Consider the following 23,080-nt stretch of genomic DNA (forward strand, 5'->3'; position numbering starts at 1 on the left):
AAAATCATATATACACTGTTGAACTCCTTTCACAACAATTCTCCAACGTTGCAACTTTTAAACAAAAGTAAATCTCATTCAGTAACTTATCAAAGTCTTTGCAAAAATAATCAGCTCTTGCAGAAAATCAAATTTGGATTCTTTGAATGAAAATAAACTTATACGCCCAACGGTATTAAATCGTTTGCATCATTACACATTTCATTCCTGCGCTGGTTCATTGAATCTTGGGTAGTTCGCCATCTTCATTCTTGGTTCATTGGAATGAAGTAGTTTGGAATGAAGTAGTTTATCATCCATGGCAAATCAATTCACAAACTTGTACAAAAACTTGACCAAATTCCTTGGTATGATTTTACAGAACTAATTTCTGAGACACGGTAGGGATCTTGGAGACTTGTCTCTGCCGATATTGTCTCGTTATTGCTGCTGCGTGTTATATTCGTAGCTTCAATAAATCTTTTATCGCTATTGTCTCTCCTCCAAGGGTTTCACCCTGAGGTTTTCAACTTAGTAGGGTAAAGATACTCACTACCAATTCCACTCTTAACAGTTCATGCCTTCAGCTTCTAATTGTTGCTGCATTTCTTTCCTTCTCGCATAGGTTTTGTCTTAAATTCTCTTTTTATTAATCAGTAAACCTTGTTTTCATCCCTCCGCAGGTGGGGCTTTCTAATAGTACATCTTCGGGTTTATTTAATCTAGGTGACAAATAGATGGGCCAAAGGGTTTTTCTATGACTCTATAACCTGCTAAAGCTGGGAGGCTAAGTTGTTAAGACAATCAAAGTATCCTATCACTTTTGGAGGGCCGGAAGCTGATCCACAATGATTTTTTTTTTAAGTAATGGCGATAAAGATGTGTTTTTCCTTTGGAAAGTTGTGGTGGAAGTGAAGGGGTTTTTGTGTGATGAAGACCATAAGAGAAAGAAGCAGAATTAGGCTATTCGGCCCATTGAATCTGCTCTGCCATTCCATCATGGCTGATCTTAGATCCCACTCTACCCTATACGCCTGCCTTCTCGCCATTACGTTTGATGTCCTGACCAATCAGGATATCAATTTTTGCTTTAAATATACCCACAGTTTTGGCCTCCACAGATGTCTGTGGCAGAGCATTCCACAGATAAAGTATTCTTTTCACCTTCCCACCCTCCTCCCACCTTCTTTATAGGGCCCCTCCCCCCTCCCTCTTCAGTCCTGACAAAGGGTCTTGGCCCGAAACGCTGACTGTTCGTTTCCACAGATGCTGCCCGACCTGCTGAGTTCCTCCAGCGTGTTGTGCGTGTTGCTTAAAATAAAAATCCTCCTGACCTCTGTTCTAAAGGGTCACCCTTCTATTCTGATGCTGGATCCTCCAGTTCTGGACAACCCCACCATAGGAAACATTCTCTCCATATCCACTTTATCTAGTCCTTTTAACATTTGGTAGGTTTCAGTGAGATCCCTCAACCGCATTCTTCTAAATTCCGGTGAGTACAGGCCCAAAACTGCCAAGTGCTCCTTATATGTTAACCCCTTCATGCCCATAATCATCCTCATGAACAGCTGGACTCTCTCCAATGACAATGCATCCTTTTTGCGATATGGGGCCCAAAACTGTCGTCAATACTCCACAGTTTTGAGCCGGAGAAGTGTCTTATAAAGCCTCATCATTATTTCCTTCCTTTTATATTCTATTCCCCTTGAAATGCATTTACCTTCTTGACCACAGACTTAACCTTCTGGGAGTCTTGCACGAGGAGTCCTAAGTCCCTTTGTACCTCTGATGTTTGAATTTTCTCCCCATTTAGATAATAGTCTGCACTTTTGTTCTATTTACCAAAATGCATTATCATACATTACCTAACACTGTATTCCATCAGCTCCTTCTTTGCCTGTTAGACCATAAGACACAGGAGCAGAAGTCGGCCATTCAGCCCATCGAGTCTGCTCCGCCATTTTATCATAAGCTGATCCATTCTCCCATTTAGTCCCACTCCCCCGCCTTCTCACCAGAACCTTTGATGCCCTGGCTACTCAGATACCTATCAATCTCTGCCCTAAATACACCCAATAACTTGGCCTCCACTGCTGCCCATGGCAACAAATTCCATAGATTCACCACCCTCTGACTAAAAAAATTTCTTTCTATTTCTGTTCAATCCTTAAGTCATGCCCTCTCGTACTAGACTCCCCCATCATGGGAAACAACTTTGCCACATCCACTCTGTCCATGCCTTTCAACATTCGAAATGTTTCTATGAGGTCTCCCCTCATTCTTCTAAACTCCAAGGAATACAGTCCAAGAGCAGACCAACGTTCCTCATATGTTAACCCTCTCATTCCCGGAATCATTCTAGTGAATCTTCTCTGTACCCTCTCCAACGTCAGCACATCCTTTCTTAAATAGGGAGCCCAAAATTGCCCACAGTACTCCAAGTGAGGTCTTACCAGTGCCTTGTAGAGCCTCAATATCACATCCCTGCTCCTATACTCTATTCCTCTAGAAATGAATGCCAACATTGCATTCGCCTTCTTCACTACTGACTCAACTTGGAGGTTAACTTTAAGGGTACCCTGTACGAGGACTCCCAAGTCCAGTTGCATCTCCGAACTTTGAATTCTTTCCCAATTTAAATAATAGTCTGCCCATTTATTTTTTCTGCCAAAGTGCATAACCATACACCTTCCAACATTGTACTTCATTTGCCACTTCTCTGCCCATTCTTCCGATCTATCCAAGTCTCTATGCAGACTCTCCGTTTCCTCAGCACTACCGGCCTCTCCACCTATCTTTGTATCGTCAGCAAACTTAGCCACAAAGCCATCTATTCCATACTCCAAATCGTTGATGTACAATGTAAAAAGAAGCGGCCCCAACACGGACCCCTGTGGAACACCACTGGTAATCAGCAGCCAACCAGAATAGGATCCCTTTATTCCCACTCTGTTTCCTGCCAATTAGCCAATGCTCTATCCACGTATGTAACTTACCCGTAATTCCATGGGCTCTTATTTTGTTAAGTAGCCTCATGTGTGGCACCTTGTCAAAGGCCTTCTGAAAATCCAAATATACAACATCCACTGCATCTCCCTTGTTTAGCTTACTGGTAATTTCCTCAAAAAATTGTAATAGGTTTGTCAGGCAGGATTTTCCTTTAAGGAATCCATGCTGAGTTCTGCCCATCTTGTCATATGCCTCCAGGTACTCTCTAACCTCATCCTTGACAATCGACTCCAACAACTTCCCAACCACCGATGTCAAGCTACCAGGTCTATAATTTCCCTTTTGCTTCCTTGCCCCCTTCTTAAATAGTGGAATGACATTTGTAATCTTCCAGTCCTCTGGAACCATGCCAGAATCTAACGACTTTTAAAAGATCATCGCTAATGCCTCCGCAATCTCCACAGCTTCTTCCTTCAGAACACGCGGGTGCATTCCATCTGGTCCCGGAGATTTATCTGCCTTTAGACTATTCAGCTTCCTGAGTACTTTCTCTGTCGTAATTGTGACTGTGCACACTTTTCTTCCCTGCCACCCTTGAGTGTCCGGTATACTGCTGATGTCTTCCTCAGTGAAGACTGATGCAAAATACTCATTCAGTTCCTCTGCCATCTCCTTATCTCCCATTACAATTTCTCCAGCATCATTTTCTATCAGTCCCATATCTACTCTTACCTGTCTTTTACTCTTTATATACTTGAAAAAGCTTTTGGTATCCTCTTTGATATTATTTGCTAGCTTCCTTTCATAGTTAATCTTTTCCCTCTTAATGACCTTCTTGGTTTCCTTTTGTAAGCTTTTAAAAACTTCCCAGTCTTCTGTCTTCCCACTAATTTTTGCTTCCTTGTATGCCCTCTCCTTTGCTTTAACTTTGGCTTTGACTTCTCTTGTCAACCACGGTTGCACCCTTTTTCCACTCGAAAATTTCTTCTTTTTTGGAATATACCTGTCTTGCACCTTCCTCACTTCTCACATAAACTCCAGCCACTGCTGCTCTGCTGTCTTTCCTGCCAGTGTCCCTTTCCAGTCAACTTTGGCCAGTTCCTCTCTCATGCCACTGTAATTTCCTTTACTCCACTGAAATACCGACACATCAGATTTCGGCTTCTCTTTTTCAAATTTCACAGTGAACTCAATCACGTTATGATCACTGTCTCCTAAGGGTTCCTTCACCTCAATCTCTCTAATCACCTCCGGTTCATTACACAATACCCAATCCAGTACAGCCAATCCCCTAGTGGGCTCAACAACAAGCTATTCGAAAAAGCCATCTCGCAGACATTCTACAAATTCTCTCTTGAGATCCAGTGCCGACCTGATTTTCCCAATCCACTCGCATGTTAAAATCCCCCAAAATTATCATAACACTGCCCTTCTAACAAGCCTTTTCTATTTCCAGTTGTAATTTGTAGTCCACATCACTGAAGCTGTTTGGAGGCCTATAAATAACTGCCATCAGGGTCCTTTTACCCCTGCGATTTCTCACCTCAACCCATAAAGATTCTGCACCTTCTGATCCTATATCACCTCTTTCTAATGATTTAATATCATTTCTTACCAATAAATCCCCTCTGCCTGCCTACCTTTCTATCCTTCCGATACACTGTGTATCCTTGGACGTTCAGCTCCCAGAGACATGCATCCTTTAGCCACGTCTCAGTGATGGCCACAATGTCATACCTGTCAATCTGTAGCTGTACGACAAGATCATCCACCGTATTCCTTACGCTGCGTGCATTTAACTATAACACCTTAAGACCAGTATTTGGTACTTTTCGCTTTGATTGCACTGCAACTCATCCCAATGGCTACAAATTAGCCCTATCACCTGCCTGTCTTTCTTGATGTCTTTACTGCTCACTATCTTAGATTTATTTCTGTTTTTTCCTTCCTCCGCCCTGTCATTCTGGTTCCCATCCCCCTGCCAAATTAGTTTAAACCCTCCCTAACGGCTCTATTAAACTTTTCCGCCAGGATATTGGTTCTTCCAATTGTCTGTCCTTCTGCAATCACATTGCTTCCTCAGCACCACCTACCCCTCCACCTACCATCGTATCATCTGCAAATTTTGCCATAAGGCCATCAACACCATTATCTAAATCATTGACAAACAATATGAAGAGTAGCGGTCCCAATACTGATCCCTGAGTAACACCACTAGTCACTGGCTGCCAACCAGTAAAGGCCCCTTTTATTCCCACTCACTGTCTCCTGGTTGTCAGCCATTCCTCTGTCCATGTCAGTAAATTTCCTGTAGCAACACAGGATTTTATCTTGTTAAGCAGCCTCATGTGGCACCTTATCAAAGGCCTTTTGAAAATCTAAGTAAATGACCTCTACTGCCTCTCCTTCGTCCACCCTGCTTGTTACTTCCTCAGAGAATTCTAACAAATTTGTCAGACAAGATTTCCCTTTACAGAAACCATGCTGACTTTAACTTATTTTATCATTAGTCTCCGAGTGCCCCAAAACCTCATCCTTAATAATGGACTCCAACACTTTCCCAGCCACTGAGGTTAGGCTAACTGGCCTATAATTTCCTTTCTTTTGCCTTTCTCCCTTCTTAAAGAGTGGAGTGACATTTGCAATTTTCCAGTCCTCCGGAACCATGCCAAAATCAAGTGATTCTTGAAAAGATGATAACTAATGCATCTGTTATCTCTTCAGCAACCTCTTTCAGGACTCTGATGTAGTCCACCTGGTCCAGGTGACTTATCCACCTTAAGACCTTTGAGTTTACCTAACACTTTTACATTTGTAATAGCAACAGCACTCATTCCTGCTCCCGGACAATCATCGACCTCTGGCATACTGGTAGTGCCTTCCACAGTGAAGATTGATGTGAAGTACTTACCAAGTTCATCCGTCATTTGTTGTTACCCATTATTAACTCATCAGCATAATTTCCCAGTGGTCCAATATCAACTCTCACCACCCCCCCACCTTTTACTCTTTCTATAAGAGAAAAAAAATTAGTATCCTGCTCTGTATTATCGGTTAGTTTGCCCCAGTATTTAATCTTTTCCCTTCTTATGGCTTTTTAGTTGCCTTTTGTTGGATTTTAAAAACTTCTGAATCATCCAACTTCCCACTCACATTTGCTACATTATATGCCTTTTCCTTGGGTTTTATGCAGTCCTTAACTTTCCTTGTCAGCCAGTTGCCTAGCTCTGCCATTTGAGAACTACTACTTCTGTTGGACATATCTGTCCTGTGCCTTGTGAACCATTCCCAGAAACTTCAGCCACCTCTGTTCTGCTGTCATCCCTGCCCGTATCCCTCTCCAATCCACCTGGGCAAGCTCCTCTTCATGCCACTGTAATTCCCTTTATTCCATTGTGATATTGATACATTTGACTTGTGCTTCTCCCTCTCAGATCGCAGTATGAATTGAATCATATTATGATGACTGGCTCCTGAGGATTCCTTTACCTTAAACTCCCTAATAAATTCTGGATTATTACATAACAGATTAGATTAGATTAGATTCAATTTTATTGTCATTGTTGTGAGTACAGATACAAAGCCAATGAAATGCATTTAGCATCTGACCAGAAATGCAAAGAATAGTGTTATTTACAAAATAACTGCGAATAGAAAGTGCTACAGCACACAAATATAAAAGTACTGAGACAGTACAATACGGATGTAATACTACTTAGCGCTGTGATGAGAGGTTCAGCAGTGTCACAGCCTCAGGGAAGAAGCTCTTCCTGTGCCTACTGGTGCGAGAGCGGAGACTCCTGTAGCGCCTACCGGATGGGAGGAGAGTAAAAAGTCCACGGTTAGGGTGAGATGCATCCTTGATAATGCTTTTCGCCCTGCCCAGGCAGCATTTATGGTAGATGTTCTCAATGGTGGGCAATTGGGTGCCGATAATCCGCTGGGCAGTTTTTTTCCACACGCTGGAGTGCTTTGTTGTCTGATACCGGACAATTGCCATACCAGACTGAGATGCAGTTGGTGAGTATGCTCTCAATGGTATAGCAGTAAAAGTCCGTCAGTATCCCGGGACAGAGGTGAGCTTTCTTCATGTTCCGCAGGAAATAAAGGTGCTACTGCGCCTTTTTGATCAGAATGGAGGAATTCAGGGACCAGGTGAGATCCTCGGAAATGTGGACACCAAGGAATTTGAAGCTTGATACATGTTCCACCACAGTTCTGTTGATGTAGGTGGGGACGTGAGGTGACTCCTGGCATGCCTGAAATCCACAATAATCTCCTGGGTCTTCTGGGTGTTAAGTGCCAGATTGTTGTTGGCACACCATGCAGCCAGGTGCTGGACCTCATCCCTGTAGGCCGTCTCGTCATCCCCTCTGATCAGACCAACCGCCGTGGTGTTATCTGTGAACTTGATTATGGAGTTAGAACCATGTACAGCAGTGGTCCCCAACCACTGGGCCGCAAAGTATATACTACCGGGCTGTGAGGAAACGATATGAGTCAGCTGCACCTTGCCTCATTCCCTGTCATGCACTGTTGAACTTGAACATAGGGTTGCCAACTGTCCTGTGTTTGCCGGGACATCCCGTATATTGGGATAAATTGGTTTGTCCCATACAGGACTGCCCTTCTCCTGTATTTCTCCCGCTAAGGTAGAGCATTCCTATGAAACCTTTCGTGCCGAAATGGTGTGAAGCGAAGAAGCAATTACCATTAAGTTACATGGGAAAAATTTGTGAGCGTTCCCAGACCCAAAAAATAACCTACCAAATCATACCAAATAACACAAGACCTAAAATAACACTAACATATAGTAAAAGCAGGAATGATATGATAAATTCACAGCCTATATAAAGTAGAAATAATGTAAGTACAAGTCTAGTTGGGAAGATGAAGGGAGAACCATAGAAACATAGAAAATAGGTGCAGGAGTAGGCCATTCGGCCCTGAGCCTGCACTGCCATTCAGTATGATCATGTCTGATCATCCAACTCAGAACCCTGTACCTGCCTTTCCTCCATACCCCCAATCCCTTTAGCTATAAGGGCCATATCTAACTCCTTCTTAAATATAGCCAATGAACTGGCCTCAACTGTTTCCTGTGGCAGAGAATTCCACAGATTCACCACGCTCTGTGTGAAGAAGTTTTTCCTAATCTCGGTCCTAAAAGGCTTCCCCTTTATCCTCAAACTGTGACCCCTCGTTCTGGACTTCCCCAACATCGGGAACAATCTTCCTGCATCTAGCCTGTCCAATCCCTTTAGGATTTTACACATTTCAATCAGATCCCCCATCAATCTTCTAAATTCCAACGCGTATAAGCCTAGTTCATCCAGTCTTTCATCATATGAAAGTCCTGCCATCCCAGGAATCAATCTGGTGAACCTTCTTTGTACTCCCTCTATGGCAAGGATGTCTTTCCTCAGATTAGGGGACCAAAACTGCACACAATACTCCAGGTGTGGTCTCACCAAGGCCTTGTACAACTGCAGTAGTACCTCCCTGCTCCTGTACTCGAATCGTCTTGCTATAAGTACCAGCATACCATTCGCCTTTTTCACCGCCTGCTGTACCTGCATGCCCACTTTCAATGACTGGTGTACAATGACACCCAGGTCTCGCTGCACCTCCCCTTTTCCTAATTGGCCACCATTCAGATAATAATCTGTTTTCCTGTTTTTGCCACCAAAGTGGATAACTTCACATTTATCCACATTAAATTGCATCTGCCATGAATTTGCCCACTCACCTAACCTAACCAATTTGTGGGAGGAAAAAAATCGGCACGTACGCGCATGCGCACATTATATCCGCACATCACGCATGCGCACACAGGTGCCCGCGCAAGGCTTCATGGTCATGGTAGTCTGTCTTGGGGTAAAGTGTCCTGGGATTTGACTAACACACATCAAATTTGCTGGTGAACGCAGCAGGCCAGGCAGCATCTCTAGGAAGAGGTACAGTCGACATTTCAGGCCGAGACCCTTCGTCAGGACTAACTGAAGGAAGAGCTAGTAAGAGATTTAAAAGTGGGAGGGGGAGGGGGAGGGGGAGATCCAAAATGATAGAAGACAGGAGGGGGAGGGATGGAGCCAAGAGCTGGACAGGTGATTGGCAAAAGGGGTATGAGAGGATCATGGGACAGGAGGCCCAGGGAGAAGGAAAAGGGGGAGGGTTGGGAAGCCCAGAGGATGGGCAAGGGGTATAGTCAGAGGGACAGAGGGAGAAAAAGGAGAGTGAGAGAAAGAATGTGTGTATATAAATAACAGATGGGGTAATAGGGGGAGGTGGGGCATTAGCAGAAGTTAGAGAAGTCAATGTTCATGCCATCAGGTTGGAGGCTACCCAGACGGAATGTAAGGTGTTGTTCCTCCAACCTGAGTGTGGCTTCATCTTTACAGTAGAGGAGGCCGTGGATAGACATGTCAGAATGGGAATGGGATGTGGAATTAAAATGTGTGGCCACTAGGAGATCCTGCTTTCTCTGGCGGACAGAGCGCAGGTGTTCAGCAAAACAATCTCCCAGTCTGCGTCGGGTCTCGCCAATATATGGAAGGCCACATCGGGAGCACCGGACGCAGTATATCACCCCAGTTGACTCACAGGTGAAGTGTCGCCTCACCTGGAAGGACTGTCTGGGGCCCTGAATGGTGATAAGGGAGGAAGTGTAAGAGCATGTGTAGCACTTGTTCCGCTTACACGGATAAGTGCCAGGAGGGAGATCAGTGGGGAGGGATGGGAGGGACGAATGGACAAGGGAGTTGTGTAGGGAGCGATCCTTGTGGAAAGCAGAGAGAGGGCAGGTAGGGAAAGATGTGCTTAGTGGTGGGATCCCGTTGGAGGTGGCGGAAGTTACGGAGAATAATATGTTGGACCCGGAGGCTGGTAGGGTGGTAGGTGAGGACAAGGCGAACCCTATTCCTAGTGGGGTGGCAGGAGGATAGAGTGAGAGCAGATGTGCGTGAAATGGGGGAGATGCGTTTGGGAGCAGAGTTGACAATGGAGGAAGGGAAGCCCCTTTCTTTAAAAAAGGAAGACATCTCCCTCGTCCTGGTATGAAAAGCCTCATCCTGAGAGCAGATGCGGCGGAGACAGAGGAATTGCTAGAAGGGGATGGCATTTTTGCAAGAGACAGGGTGAGATGAGGAATAGTCCAGTATTCCTCGTGTCTGGGATTTGCCTGCTACTTTTGTCCCTTATTTGTGTAAAAGACATGTTGAGGTGAGTTTATCCGTAGTTGAACACCCCCCGGTCCGCAAGAATATTGTCAATATTAAACTGGGCCGCAGTGCAAAAACGGTTAGGGACCCCTGAGGTACAGGAACGCAGTCATAGGTGAAAAGGGAGTACAGAAGAGGGGTCAGCACACAGCCTTGAGGCATACTGGTGTTCAGGGTGAGAGTGGAGGAGGAGAGGTTGTCTAACTTAACTGATTAGGGTCTGTTAGTCAGAAAGTCCAAGGTCCAATTGCAGAGGAATACGCTGATACCAAGCTGGCGAAGTTTGATGATCAGCTTGGAGGGGATCACAGTATTGAATGCTGAACTAAAGTCAATGAACAGCATTCTGACATAAGAGTTGGGGCTGTCCAGGTAGGTCAGGGCAGAGTGAGGTTTCGTGGAGATAGCAGCCTCTGTTGACCTGTTGGTGCGATAGGCAAATTGATGGGGGTCCAGGGTAGAGGACGGACAGGATTTCAGATGTGATAGAACCAGTCTCTCAAAGCACTTTGCAATGATGGGGGTGAGTGCAACTGGACAGAAGTCATTCAGGCCTGTGGCAGTGGAATGCTTTGACACTGGCACGATGGCGGCGATCTTGAAGCTTGTGGAGACAACTTCCTGTGCCAGGGACAGATTAAAAATGTCCGTGAAGACCCCAGCCAACTGCCCTGCCCAGAATCTGAGCACACGGCCAGGTATTCCATCCGGACCAGCTGCCTTCCGTACATTCACCCTGTTCAGGGTGGTGTAAACATCAGAGTTGGAAATTGAGAGAGGCAGTTCACCAGGTGGGAGATCCGCTTTGAGGATGACCTCCTTGTTCTCTCCGTCAAAGCGAGCGTAGAAGTAATTGAGCTCATCAGGGAGGGAAGCAGAGCTGGAAGGGAGCACAGTACTAGGAGGTTTGCAGTCTGTGATGACCTATATGCCATGCCACATGCGCTGGGGGTCCGAGGAGTTGAAATACTCCTCGATTCTCTGTTTATATATGTGTTTAGCGTGAGAGATTTCCCTCCTCAGGTTGGCCCTGGCTGAGCTGTAAGCCTCCCGGTCTCCAGACCTGAAGGCTGAATTTCTGGCTTTGAGCAGTAGGCGAACATCTCTGTTCATCCTGTTAGATTGTAATAGCCAATCTAAGATAACCTTTCCCCAAGTAGGCTCAGGCTTAAGCTCAAGCACAAGCTGCTCTAAAAAGCCATCTTGTAAGCATTCAACAAATTCCCTCTCTTGCGATCCAACACCAACTTGATTTTTCCAGAACCCTTGCATATTGAAGTCCCCCATTACAATTGTGACATTACCTGTATTACATGCTCTTTCCAGCTCCCTTTGCAATCTCAACCACTCATCCTGGCTACTATTTGGAGGCCTATATATGATTCCCGTAATTTTTTTTACTCCTGCAGTTTCTTAACTCCACTCACAAAGATTCAACATTCTCTGACCCTATGTCATCTCTTTGAGCTAGGCTAGACTAAGATCAGAATTAGCTCAGAAATTTTATTTTAACTTTCCCTATTGGTCCAGGAGTCTGCCTTGTATGGTTTTACTTTCTGAAATAAGAACTCATTGAAAACCAGCAGTATCATTTATTAAACTAAATGGTGCATAATGGAATGAGCTGTTAGTTTATTTTCTTCTTTCACTTGTCCTTTGCTTCTAATTTTCTTTCCCTAATTTTTGGCATTTCCCTCCCTCCACTATGAAAATTCTATTTTACTTTAGAGTGCATTGATCCTTGGTTCACTTTTTCTATTTATCAACCAATCCCATAAGCTTATTCATCATTTTATCAAAATCCAGAAAGATATTTTAAACACATTAAGAAAAATATTTTCTCATGCTTCCTGTACAACACAGCTCTGTTTGGCACCTTCCCCCGTTGCATCAATACTCAAAATACCTCTGGTCCAGATTGGTAGCACTATCGAAAGCTGCAGGTATGTGCAAAGGAGGGATGGTATAAACAACCATGAAGGAACTAGTAATTATTTAGCACTTGCAGCACAGGGAAACATTCCAAGATACTGCACAGGACCTTCACTGACCTATGATACTGAGCCATACAAAGAGTTGGTCAGAGATTTGTTGAAAGAAGTAGGTTTTAAAGAATGTTTTAAAGGAGGAAATGGGGTAGAGTAACAATGAGGTTTATGGAGGGAAATCCAGACCTCCTAACTGAAGCTACTGAAGACATCACAGTCCATAAGCAGAGATATTCATTTATAGTGATGGAGAACTGTAAAGCTGATGTAGCTTACAGATACAGAGTGAAATCTTGGATAGGTTGTCACTAGTCTGATTCCACATCACAGAGCCATGGAATGGTGAGGAATGGTGGGTTGGGAATAAGGGTTTGTAATGAACATAAGAATAAACTTGTTTTTGTGGAGTTATGATTGACATCAGAGGACTCAGACTTAAATCAATTTACATAAGATCCAAGCTGACATGAGAAAAAGCAATGAACTCACTTGCTGTAAAATATTGTTGAAATGGATTCGGCATCAATCTTCAAGATGGAATTGGATAGCTACTTAAATGTTGAGGGCAGTTAAGAAAAATCTGAGAAGCGAGTCTTGCAGGGTACATCTCATTTGGCTTAATGACTTTCTTTTGTACTATAATTTTCTGAATTCACACCCTGGTGAGGAATTAGATTTCCCCATATTCTTTTGGGAAGGAGACCTCTTTTTACCTGGAGAATTGGCAATGTAGCCCTGCAATTCAAATTATCACTGGATATTTGGAACAATAGATGAGCAACAATAGACACAGGAATGAATACAAAATATTATAAATGCCTGTGTGATATTTCTCTCATGTTTGTAGGTGAAGATGGTGTGTCCATAGAAGCTACTGTGAGATTTGCTAAAGCTGCATTCTGTTTTGAGTACTTGGATATATTTGATACTATCATTGCACCACTTCTTACTTTCCTAAGGGTAAGTCCTGATGTATGAATAATGCCAACAATACATCGATAAACACTTATCAAGACTGGCCTGTTCCCATGTTAGAACATAGAATAGTACAGCACAGTACAGGCCCTTCAGCCCACAATGTTGTGCCAACCCTCAAACCCTGCCTCCCATATAACCCCCCCACCTTAAATTCCTCCATATACCTGTCTAGTAGTCTCTTAAATTTCACTAGTGTATCTGCCTCCACCACTGACTCAGGCAGTGCATTCCATGCACCAACCACTCTGAGTGAAAAACCTTCCTCTAATATCCCCCTTGAACTTCCCACCCCTTACCTTAAAGCCATGTCCTCTTGTACTGAGCAGTGGTGCCCTGGGGAAGAGGCACTGGCTATCCACTCTATCTATTCCTATTAATATCCTGTATACCTCTATGTCTCCTCTCATTCTCCTTCTCTCCAAAGAGAGAAGCCCTAGCTCCCTTAATCTCTGATCATAATCCATACTCTCTGAACCAGGCAGCATCCTGGTAAATCTCCTCTGTACCCTTTCCAATGCTTCCACATCCTTCCTATAGTGAGGCGACCAGAACTGGACACAGTACTCCAAGTGTGGCCTCACCAGAGTTTTATAGAGCTGCATCGTTACCTCGCAACTCTTAAACTCTATCCCTCTACTTATGAAAGCTAACACCCCATAAGCTTTCTTAACTACCCTATCTACCTGTGAGGCAACTTTCAGGGATCTGTGGACGTGTATCCCCAGATCCCTCTGCTCCTCCACACTACCAAGTATCCTGCCATTTACTTTGTACTCTGCCTTGGAGTTTGTCCTTCCAAAGTGTACCACCTCACACTTCTCCAGGTTGAACTCCATCTGCCACTTCTCAGCCCACTTCTGCATCCTATCAATGTCTCTCTGCAATCTCTTCGACAATCCTCTACACTATCTACAACACCACCAACCTTTGTGTCATCTGCAAACTCGCCAACCCACCCTTCTACCCCCACATCCAGGTCGTTAATAAAAATCACGAAAAGTAGAGGTATTGATAGAGGTATTTACATCAAAATGTTATATTGATTTATGTTCTAAAATTGCATCCTTTGTTTATCTTTTTTCAGAAACACAATAATCTGGCTTGGAAGAGTTTTGAATTGGATTTGGATTTACTGGTTGCCATGGAGCCATTTGTTTCATCTCGCAAGTCCAAGCATGGTCTTCCTATAGGAGAAAACTGTGCAATAGGCAAGTAATCTTTAGGTTAAAATACCCTTCACTTTGGTCATAATAAATAATTAACAGATGCAAATGACTTTCAGAGTTGTGGAGAAGGGGAAAAGAAACTACGTTTGTAAATCTGTTTATTGTTCAAGTAGTTTTTCTATGATTGAAAGAGTGCAGAGGAAAATTTACAAGAATGTTGCTGAGTCTTGAGAACCTCAGTTATAGGGAAAAGTTGAATAGGTTAGGAATGTAATGTTAGGTAGTTAGTTCCTTGAGCATGGAAGAATGAGAGGATATGTGATAGAGACATACAAAATGCACCTTTTCCACTGAGGTGGGTGAGACTAGAGCTAGAGGTAATCAGTTAAGTGTGGAAGAGGAAATGTTTAGAGGGACCAATAAGATAGAGGAGCAGCATTCGGCCATTTGGCCCATTGAGTCTTCTCTGCCATTTCATTATGGCTGACCCAATTTTCCCCTCAGCCCCAGTCCCCTGCCTTTTCCCCATATCCTTTCACGCCCTGTCTAACCAAGAATCAGGTGACTTCTGCCTTAAATACTTGGCCTCCACAGCTGCCTGTGGCAAAGTATTCCACAGATTCACCACTCTCTGGCTATAGAAATTTCTTCTCACCTCAGTTCTAAAAGGATGCCCCTCTATTCTGAGGCTGTATCCTCTGGTCTTTGACTCTCTCACCATAGGAAACATCCCCTCCACAGCTAGTCTATCAAGGCTTTTCACCATTTGATAGGTTTCATTGAGGCCACCCCTCAATCTTCCAGTGAATACAGGCCCAGAGCCATCAAATGCTCTTCATTTGACAAGCCATTCATTCCTGGAATAATTTTTGTGAACCTCCTTTGATCCCTATCCCATTTCAACATATCCTTTCTAAGATAAAGAGTCCAAAACTGTTCACGGTACTCCAAGTGAGGACTCACCAGTGCCTTATAAAGTCTGAACATTACATCCCTGCTTTTACATTCTAGTCCTCTTGAAATAAATGGTAACATCACATTTGCTTTCCTTACCATAGACTCAACCTGCAAATTAACCTTTAGAGAATCTTGCACGTACTCCCAAGTCCCTTTGTGCCTCAGATGTTTGTATTTTCTCTCCATTTCCAAAATAGTCAACCTTTTCACAAGGAGGAACTTCTTCACTCAAAGGGTGAGAGTGTGGAATAAGCTGCCAGTGGAAATTGCGAATGTGGGTTCAATTTCAAAATTTAAGAGAAGTTGTGGGGAGAGGTATGGAGGGCTGTGATCCAGGTGCAGGTTGATGGCAGAATAATAATTCAGCATGGACTAGATGGGCCAAAGGGTCTGTTACTGTGCTGAAGCACTGTATGACTATGAGTCTATGATTGATGCCATTTCTTTTGGAAATCACAGATAATATAGTATATATTTTGTTTATTCCTGTGTTATGGACAATGCTGTAGGGTCTGCATTTATTGTCCCTAAGATGATGGTGAACCATTTTGTCATTGAGTACCAAATCATTGCAGAGGATATTTAAAACTAGGAGTCACGATTTACACCCAGAAAGCAGATTCCTTCCCTGAGGAATATTAGTAAATTAATGTATTTTTACAAAAATGCCATTTTTTTCCTTGACTCTAATTACTGATAGTAGCTTTTCAATTCCAGATAGCTTTAGTTAAATCTAAATTCCACAGCTGGAGATTTGAATCCCTGTCCTAGGATGTTTTATCGAGGGCTCTGGATTACAAAATCATTACATCAAAAGTTCATTTTATTGGTATAGTATGCATATACAACTGGCATTTGTATACTCCAGATAGCCGTTAAATACAGAAAGACCGTGGGTGTCGATTAGAGAAAAGGCCTCAACTCCGGCCCCGGCACAAAAAAAGAAAAGAAACAAAGCTGTCAGACCACATGATTCCCCTTCCCCTTGCAGAAAGAAACAGTGACAATAAGTCTTCGACCCCCTCACTTGCAGAAGAAAAACAGCAACAATCACAATTGCCAACCCCCCTTTATAATCATTATAGTGCTATAAATCTAAATTTGTTTCTTACAACAACACACATCAAAGTTGCTGGTGAACGCAGCAGGCCAGGCAGCATCTGTAGGAAGAGGTGCAGTCGACGTTTCAGGCCGAGACCCTTCGTCAGGACTAACAGGGCCTCGGCCTGAAACGTCGACTGCACCTCTTCCTACAGATGCTGCCTGGCCTGCTGCGTTCACCAGCAACTTTGATGTGTGTTGCTTGAATTTCTAGCATCTGCAGAATTCCTGTTGTTTTTGTGTCTTTCAGGAGGATTACTTCACCCTGGTGCAGCTACTAATTTGTGTGATGACCTAGTGGTACTGGCAGAAACAATGTTTGTGTATACCTGTACTCCATTTCAGGTATGTATGTCAAAATTATGTAAACCATACCTGACAGAGGAAATGCAGGAGAGGCTTGACCCAAAAGCAGAGCAGCAGAGACGATAACTTAAATAAGAGATCACAAAATAACACGCCTCGAGGGGCCATAAAATGAGAGAATAGAAACTACACTCAATGGGCAATAAGTAGAACTTTTGGCAGGGAGTGTGAAAGCTTGGAGCAACTGGATGAGGCTGGCTGGTTGAATGAGTGAAACCATAGAAACCACAGCACAGAAACAGGCCCTTTGGCCCTTCTTGGATGTGCCGAACCATTTTCTGCCTAGTCCCACTGACCTGCACACAGACCATATCCCTCCATACACCTCCCATCCATGTATCTGTCCAATTTATTCTTAAATGTTAAAAAAACCCGCATTTACCACCTCGTCTGGCAGCTCATTCCATATTCCCACCACTCTGTGTGAAGAAGCCCCCCCTAATGTTCCCTTTAAACTTTTCCTCCCTCACCCTTAACCCATGTCCTCTGGTTTTTTTTTCCTCCCCTTGCCTCAGTGGAAAAAGCCTGCTTGCATTCACTCTATCTATACCCATCATAATTTTATATACCTCTATCAAATCTCCCCTCATTCTTCTACACTCCGGGGAATAAAGTCTTAACCTATTCAACCTTTCTCTGTAACTGAGTTTCTCAAGTCCCAGCAATTTCCTTGTAAATCTTCTCTGTACTCTTTCAACCTTATTTATATCCTTCCTGTAATTTGGTGACCAAAACTGAACACAATTCTCCAGATTCGGCCTCACCAATGCCTTATACAACCTCATCATAACATTCCAGCTCTCATACTCAATACTTCGATTAATAAAGGCCAATGTACCAAAAGCTCTCTTTACGACCCTATTTACCTGTGACGACACTTTTAGGGAATTTTGTATCTGTATTCCCAGATCCCTCTGTTTCACTGCACTCCTCAGTGCCTTACCATTAACCTTGTATGTTCTACGTTGGTTTGTCCTTCCAACGTGCAATACTTCACACTTGTCAGTATTAAACTCCATCTGCCATTTTTCAGCCCATTTTTCCAGCTGGTCCAAGTCCCTCAGCAGGCTCTGAAAACCTTCCTCACTGTCTTCCTCCAATCTTTGTATCATCAGCAAACTTGCTAATCCAATTTACCACATTATCATCCAGATCATTGATATAGATGACAAATAACAATGGACCCAGCACTGATCCCTGTGGCACACCACTAGTCACAGGCCTCCACTCAGAGAAGCAATTCTCTACCACCACTCTCTGGCTTCTTCCATCGAGCCGATGTCTAATCCAATTTACCACCTCTCCATGTATACCTAGCGACTGAATTTTCCTAACTAACCTCCCATGCGGGACCTTGTCAAAGGCCTTACTGAAGTCCATGTAGACAATATCCACTGCCTTCCCTTCATCCACTTTCCTGGTAACCTCCTTGAAAAACTCCAGCAGATTGGTCAAACATGACCTACCACGCACAAAGCCATGTTGACTCTCCCTAATAAGCCCCTGTCTATCCAAATGCTTGTAGATTCTGTTTCTTAGTACTCCCTCCAATAACTTACCTACTACTGACGTTAAACTCACTGGCCTATAATTTCCCAGATTACTTTTCGATCCTTTTTTAAACAATGGAACAACATGAGCCACTCTCCAATCCTCCGGCACTTCACCCGTAGACAGCGACATTTTAAATATTTCTGCCAGGGCCCCCGCAATTTCAACACTAGTCTCCTTCAAGGTCTGAGGGAACACTCTGTCAGGTCCCGGGGATTTATCCGCTTTAATTTTCCTCAAGACAGCAAACACCTCCTCCTTTTCAATCTGTACAGTTTCCATGGTCTCACTACTTGATTCCCTCAATTCCATAGGCTTCATGCCAGTTTCCTTAGTAAATACAGACACAAAAAACCTATTTAAGATCTCCCCCATTTCCTTTGGTTCCGCACAAAGCTGACCACTCTGATCTTCAAGAGGACCAATTTTATCCCTTACAATCCTTTTGCTCTTAATATACTTGTAAAAGCTCTTTGGATTATCCTTCACTTTGACTACCAAGGCAACCTCATGTTTTCTTTTAGCCCTCCTGATTTCTTTAAGTATTTTCTTGCACTTCTAATACTCCTCAAGCACCTGATTTACCCCGTTTCCTATACATTTCATACAACTCCCTCTTCTTTATCAGAGTTGCAATATCCCTTGAGAACCAAGGTTCCTTATTCCTATTCAATTTGCCTTTAATCCTGACAGGAACATACAAACTCTGCACTCTCAAAATTTCCCCTTTGAAGGCTTCCCACCTACCAATCACATCTTTGCCAGAGAACAACCTGTCCCAATCCACGCTTTTTAGATCTCTCTGCATTCCGCAGGGATCACTCCCTACACAATTCCCTTGTCCATTCGTCCCCCCCATCCCTCCCCACTGATCTCCCTCCTGGCACTTATCCGTGTAAGCAGAACAAGTGCTACACATTCCCTTACACTTCCTCCCTTACCACCATTCAGGGCCCCAAACAGTCCTTCCAGGTGAGGCAACACTTCACCTGTGAGTCAACTGGGGTGATATACTGCGTCCGGTGCTCCCGATGCGGCCTTTTATATATTGGCGAGACCCGACACAGACTGGGAGACCGCTTTGCTGAACACCTACGCTCTGTCCGCCAGAGAAAGCAGGATCTCCCAGTGGCCACACATTTTAATTCCACATCCCATTCTGACATGTCTATCCACGGCCTCCTCTACTGTAAAGATGAAGCCACACTCAGGTTGGAGGAACAACACCTTATATTCCGTCTCCAACCTGATGTCATGAACATCGACTTCTCTAACTTCCGCTAGGCCCCACCTCCCCCTTGTACCCCATCTGTTACTTATTTTTATGCACACATTCTTTCTCTCACTCTTTTTTCTCCCTCTGAATATACCTCTTGCCCATCCTCTGGCCCCCCCCCTTGTCTTTCTTCCCGGACCTCCTGTCCCATGATCCTCTCGTATCCCCTTTTGCCTATCACCTGTCCAGCTCTTGGCTCTATCCCTCCCCCTCCCGTCTTCTCCTATCATTTTGGATCTCCCCCTCCCCCTCCAACTTTCAAATCCCTTACTCACTCTTCCTTCAGTTAGTCCTGACAAAGGGTCTCGGCCTGAAACGTCGACTGCACCTCTTCCTACAGATGCTGCCTGGCCTGCTGCGTTCACCAGCAACTTTGATGTGTGTTGCTTTTTTTTTATATAAAAGATCCTTTCTCATTTCCTCAAATTTGGCCACCTTCCAGTTCAGAACCTCAACCCTAGGACCAGATCTATCCTTGTCCATGATCAAATTGAAACTAATGGTGTTATGATCACTGGAACCAAAGTGCTCCCCTGCACAGATTTCTGTCACTTGCCCTAATTCGTTTCCTAACAGGAAATCCAATATTGCATCCCCTCTAGTTGGTCCCTCTATATATTGATTTAGAAAACTTTCCTGACTACATTTTACAAACTCTAAACCATCTAGACCCCTAACAGTATGGGAGTCCCAATCAATGTATGGAAAATTAAAATCCCCTACCACCACAACTTTATGTTTCCTGCAGTTGCCTGCTATCTCCCTGCAGATTTGCTCTTCCAAGTCTTGTTGACTATTGGGTGGTCTGTAATACAATCCCACTAATGTGGCCATACCTTTCCTGTTTCTCAGCTCCACCCATAAGGACTCAGTAGACAAGCCCTCTAATCTGTCCTGCCTGTGCACTGCTGTAATATTTTCCCTAACAAGCAATGCCACTCCCCCACCTTTCATTCCTCTGCCTTGATCACATCTGAAACATCGGAACCCTGGAATATTAAGCTGCCAGTCCTGCCCCTCCTGTAGCCAAGTTTCACTAATTGCTACAACATCATAATTCCATGTGTCAATCCACACCCTCAACTCATCTGCCTTCCCTGCAATACTCCTAGCATTGAAATATATACACCTCAGAAGATTTTTACCACCACTCACAACCTTTCTGTCAGTGGATTTGCTTAAACTTTCAACATCACTCTTTTTTGTTTTATGGCGGTTGGCAACCAGTTTTTCAGTGCATTACTGCCACCTGCTGGACTTGTGGTGTTCCAACCAACTATGTCCTGGAGTTCTCTACTTTAGACAATTAGTTCAGCCTGCAGTTCTCTATTAACATCACTCTGCATTTGCAATTCCTTGTGAATGCTTAATGCGCTCATTAGATAATGCTGCAAACTGCTATTCTTCCCTAATTTTGTCACATTTTCATGTAGTTGCATTACCTCAATTACATTGATTTCATCTACATCACTTGTAAGACTAAGATCGTCTTGTTAAAGAATAGTAATTATCACACGTTATACTTTTAAAATTGCTGTTTTTCCAAGTCCATCTGCTTTTTCAGGTTTTCCTTTTCTTGGATTGTAGCCTGCAGTTGTTTACTGAGACCTCAGAATTCTTCTTCATTTGCTTCCATGTTTTCACTTTATAATCTGAATGTAGATAATTCACTTTGCAACAAATTCCTTTTTCTTTTGTATCCTTGTAATAATTTCCCTCCATTTTCCAATCTCTTTCCAACTCACGGTTGTTCTTGTCGGGTACTTCTATTTGTTGTTGGAGTTCTGCATATTTATCCTGAGGTTCAACCATAAAATCTGAGGATTTTCCTTAAGTTCTGAAACATATTTCTTAAATTCTTGACCATTTGCGATAAATATACTGCTATTAAGATTCCATCTCCCCTGCCTGTGAACTGTTGGATCCTCCATTCAGCATTTCTTTGACTTCTTCCCACCTAATCCCTTTAATACTAATACTTTTCTGCAGACTTGACTATAATTTTAATTTTCTCAGTTCTTTTGCTTGTTTGCGCTGAACAATTGCATCCACCACAAAAAGCACAAAATCCTTTCTACTCATTAATAGTGTATCCTTATTTTTCATATATTACAGCCCTCACAATTCACCAGTTTATTATTCCGTCTTTGTTTGCTTGACAGCCTTTTTTTCTAATCAAATTCTTTCACTGCCTCTGAATAACTGATTCCTTGATTTACTTTTACATATTGTATCTCAGCTGCCTTCTTGCTATAAATACACTCTCGATAAGCTGCGCTGTGTTCCTCGCCACAACGGCAGCATTTCATCCTAGCTCTCGCTTCACATTTCCCATATTCTGTTCTCCAGCGCATCTCCCACATCTTTGTTTTCCTCTGCAGACCGCCACAATGTGCCCGTATTTCTGACATTTATAGCATCTTAAAGGCGGTGGTATATATATTCTAACCGCATAACACATATACCCTAAGTAAACGTTAGTCAGCAGTCTCTCTTCATCAAAGTTAATCATTACTGATAAACTATCACACTTTATCCCATTTCTTGTAACTTTCACACATTTGGCCTCAATAATTTTTGCTCCATTTATGTTCTGTTTAATCTCATCCATAGGAACTTTTGTTGGTATCCCCGAAATAACTCCTCTAGTCCACTTTCTATTGTTGGGTATTGAGCATTGTACTCCTTTGCCATCTATTTTACTTAATCTTATCACTTTGCCTTGCTGAGCACTATCCCGACAAATCACTAATAGCGATCCATTTCGTAAAATCTTTGCTCTTTTAATCTTGCCTATAATTTTGTTGAGCATCCTCGTCAAACGAATTGAGTTCCAATCACCAAAAGACACTCCGTCTTTGCTTAGTTTTATAATTGCTTTAATCTCATCTTCTTTCCATTGTTTTGCTCTCCTGTTTTGATTATCCGCTGACTCCTCAGAGTTTGATATCCCATACCTCTGCTTTCTTTTCTTCGTCTTTCCATTCCATTCCTCTTTCCCGCTGACCTCCAGCTCTAGTTCATTTCCACTCTCACCAAAAACTTCCTTCAACAGCTTGGCTCTTTCCTTGATGTTCTCTCTCTCTGTCATTTTCCAGTCAGCCATCTCAACCCACTGCTTCCAACACACACTCCCAGCTCACCTCTCCACCTCCTTCTGATCCAACCAAACAAGCACTTTGCCTGAAAACTGGAGTTAAATAGGCTGCAGGTGATGATTCTGGAATGAGCAGCTGGTGAATCCTATTAGCTGGGTGGAGTCTGGGAGCAGGCCTGTTGGGATGGAGCAGTTACATCCAATTGAAGGAATAGTTAAAATTCGTTTTAATGAATTATATACATGTGGTCTTTCCATGATCATGGTTGTTCCAGGTAAATTTATCTGCAGAAGTGGTTTGCCATTACCTTCTTCTGAGCAGTGTCTTTACAAGATGGGTAACCCCAGCCATTATCAATACTATTCAGAGATTGTCTGCATGGCGTTAGTGGTCACAGAACCAGACATAATATGCATCGCCTGCTCCCATGGCTTCATGTGACCCTGATGGG

The 23,080-nt window shown here is 43.3% G+C and overlaps 1 protein-coding gene across 13 annotated transcripts in view; it reads left to right on the forward strand.

Moving 5' to 3' along the window:
• Nucleotides 1-23,080, forward strand: part of cfap54 (cilia and flagella associated protein 54) — a 482,407-nt gene that overhangs the window by 96,950 nt on the left and 362,377 nt on the right. For all 13 annotated transcript variants that reach the window (XM_072241335.1, XM_072241340.1, XM_072241339.1 and 10 more), the window contains 3 exons: nucleotides 12,984-13,096; nucleotides 14,199-14,322; nucleotides 16,589-16,683. In XM_072241335.1, the coding sequence (XP_072097436.1) occupies nucleotides 12,984-13,096; nucleotides 14,199-14,322; nucleotides 16,589-16,683 (332 nt within the window). The remainder of the gene's footprint in view (nucleotides 1-12,983; nucleotides 13,097-14,198; nucleotides 14,323-16,588; nucleotides 16,684-23,080) is intronic.

Source organism: Mobula birostris, chromosome 23 (assembly GCF_030028105.1).
Source record: "Mobula birostris isolate sMobBir1 chromosome 23, sMobBir1.hap1, whole genome shotgun sequence".
Taxonomy (NCBI): Eukaryota; Metazoa; Chordata; class Chondrichthyes; order Myliobatiformes; family Myliobatidae; genus Mobula; species Mobula birostris.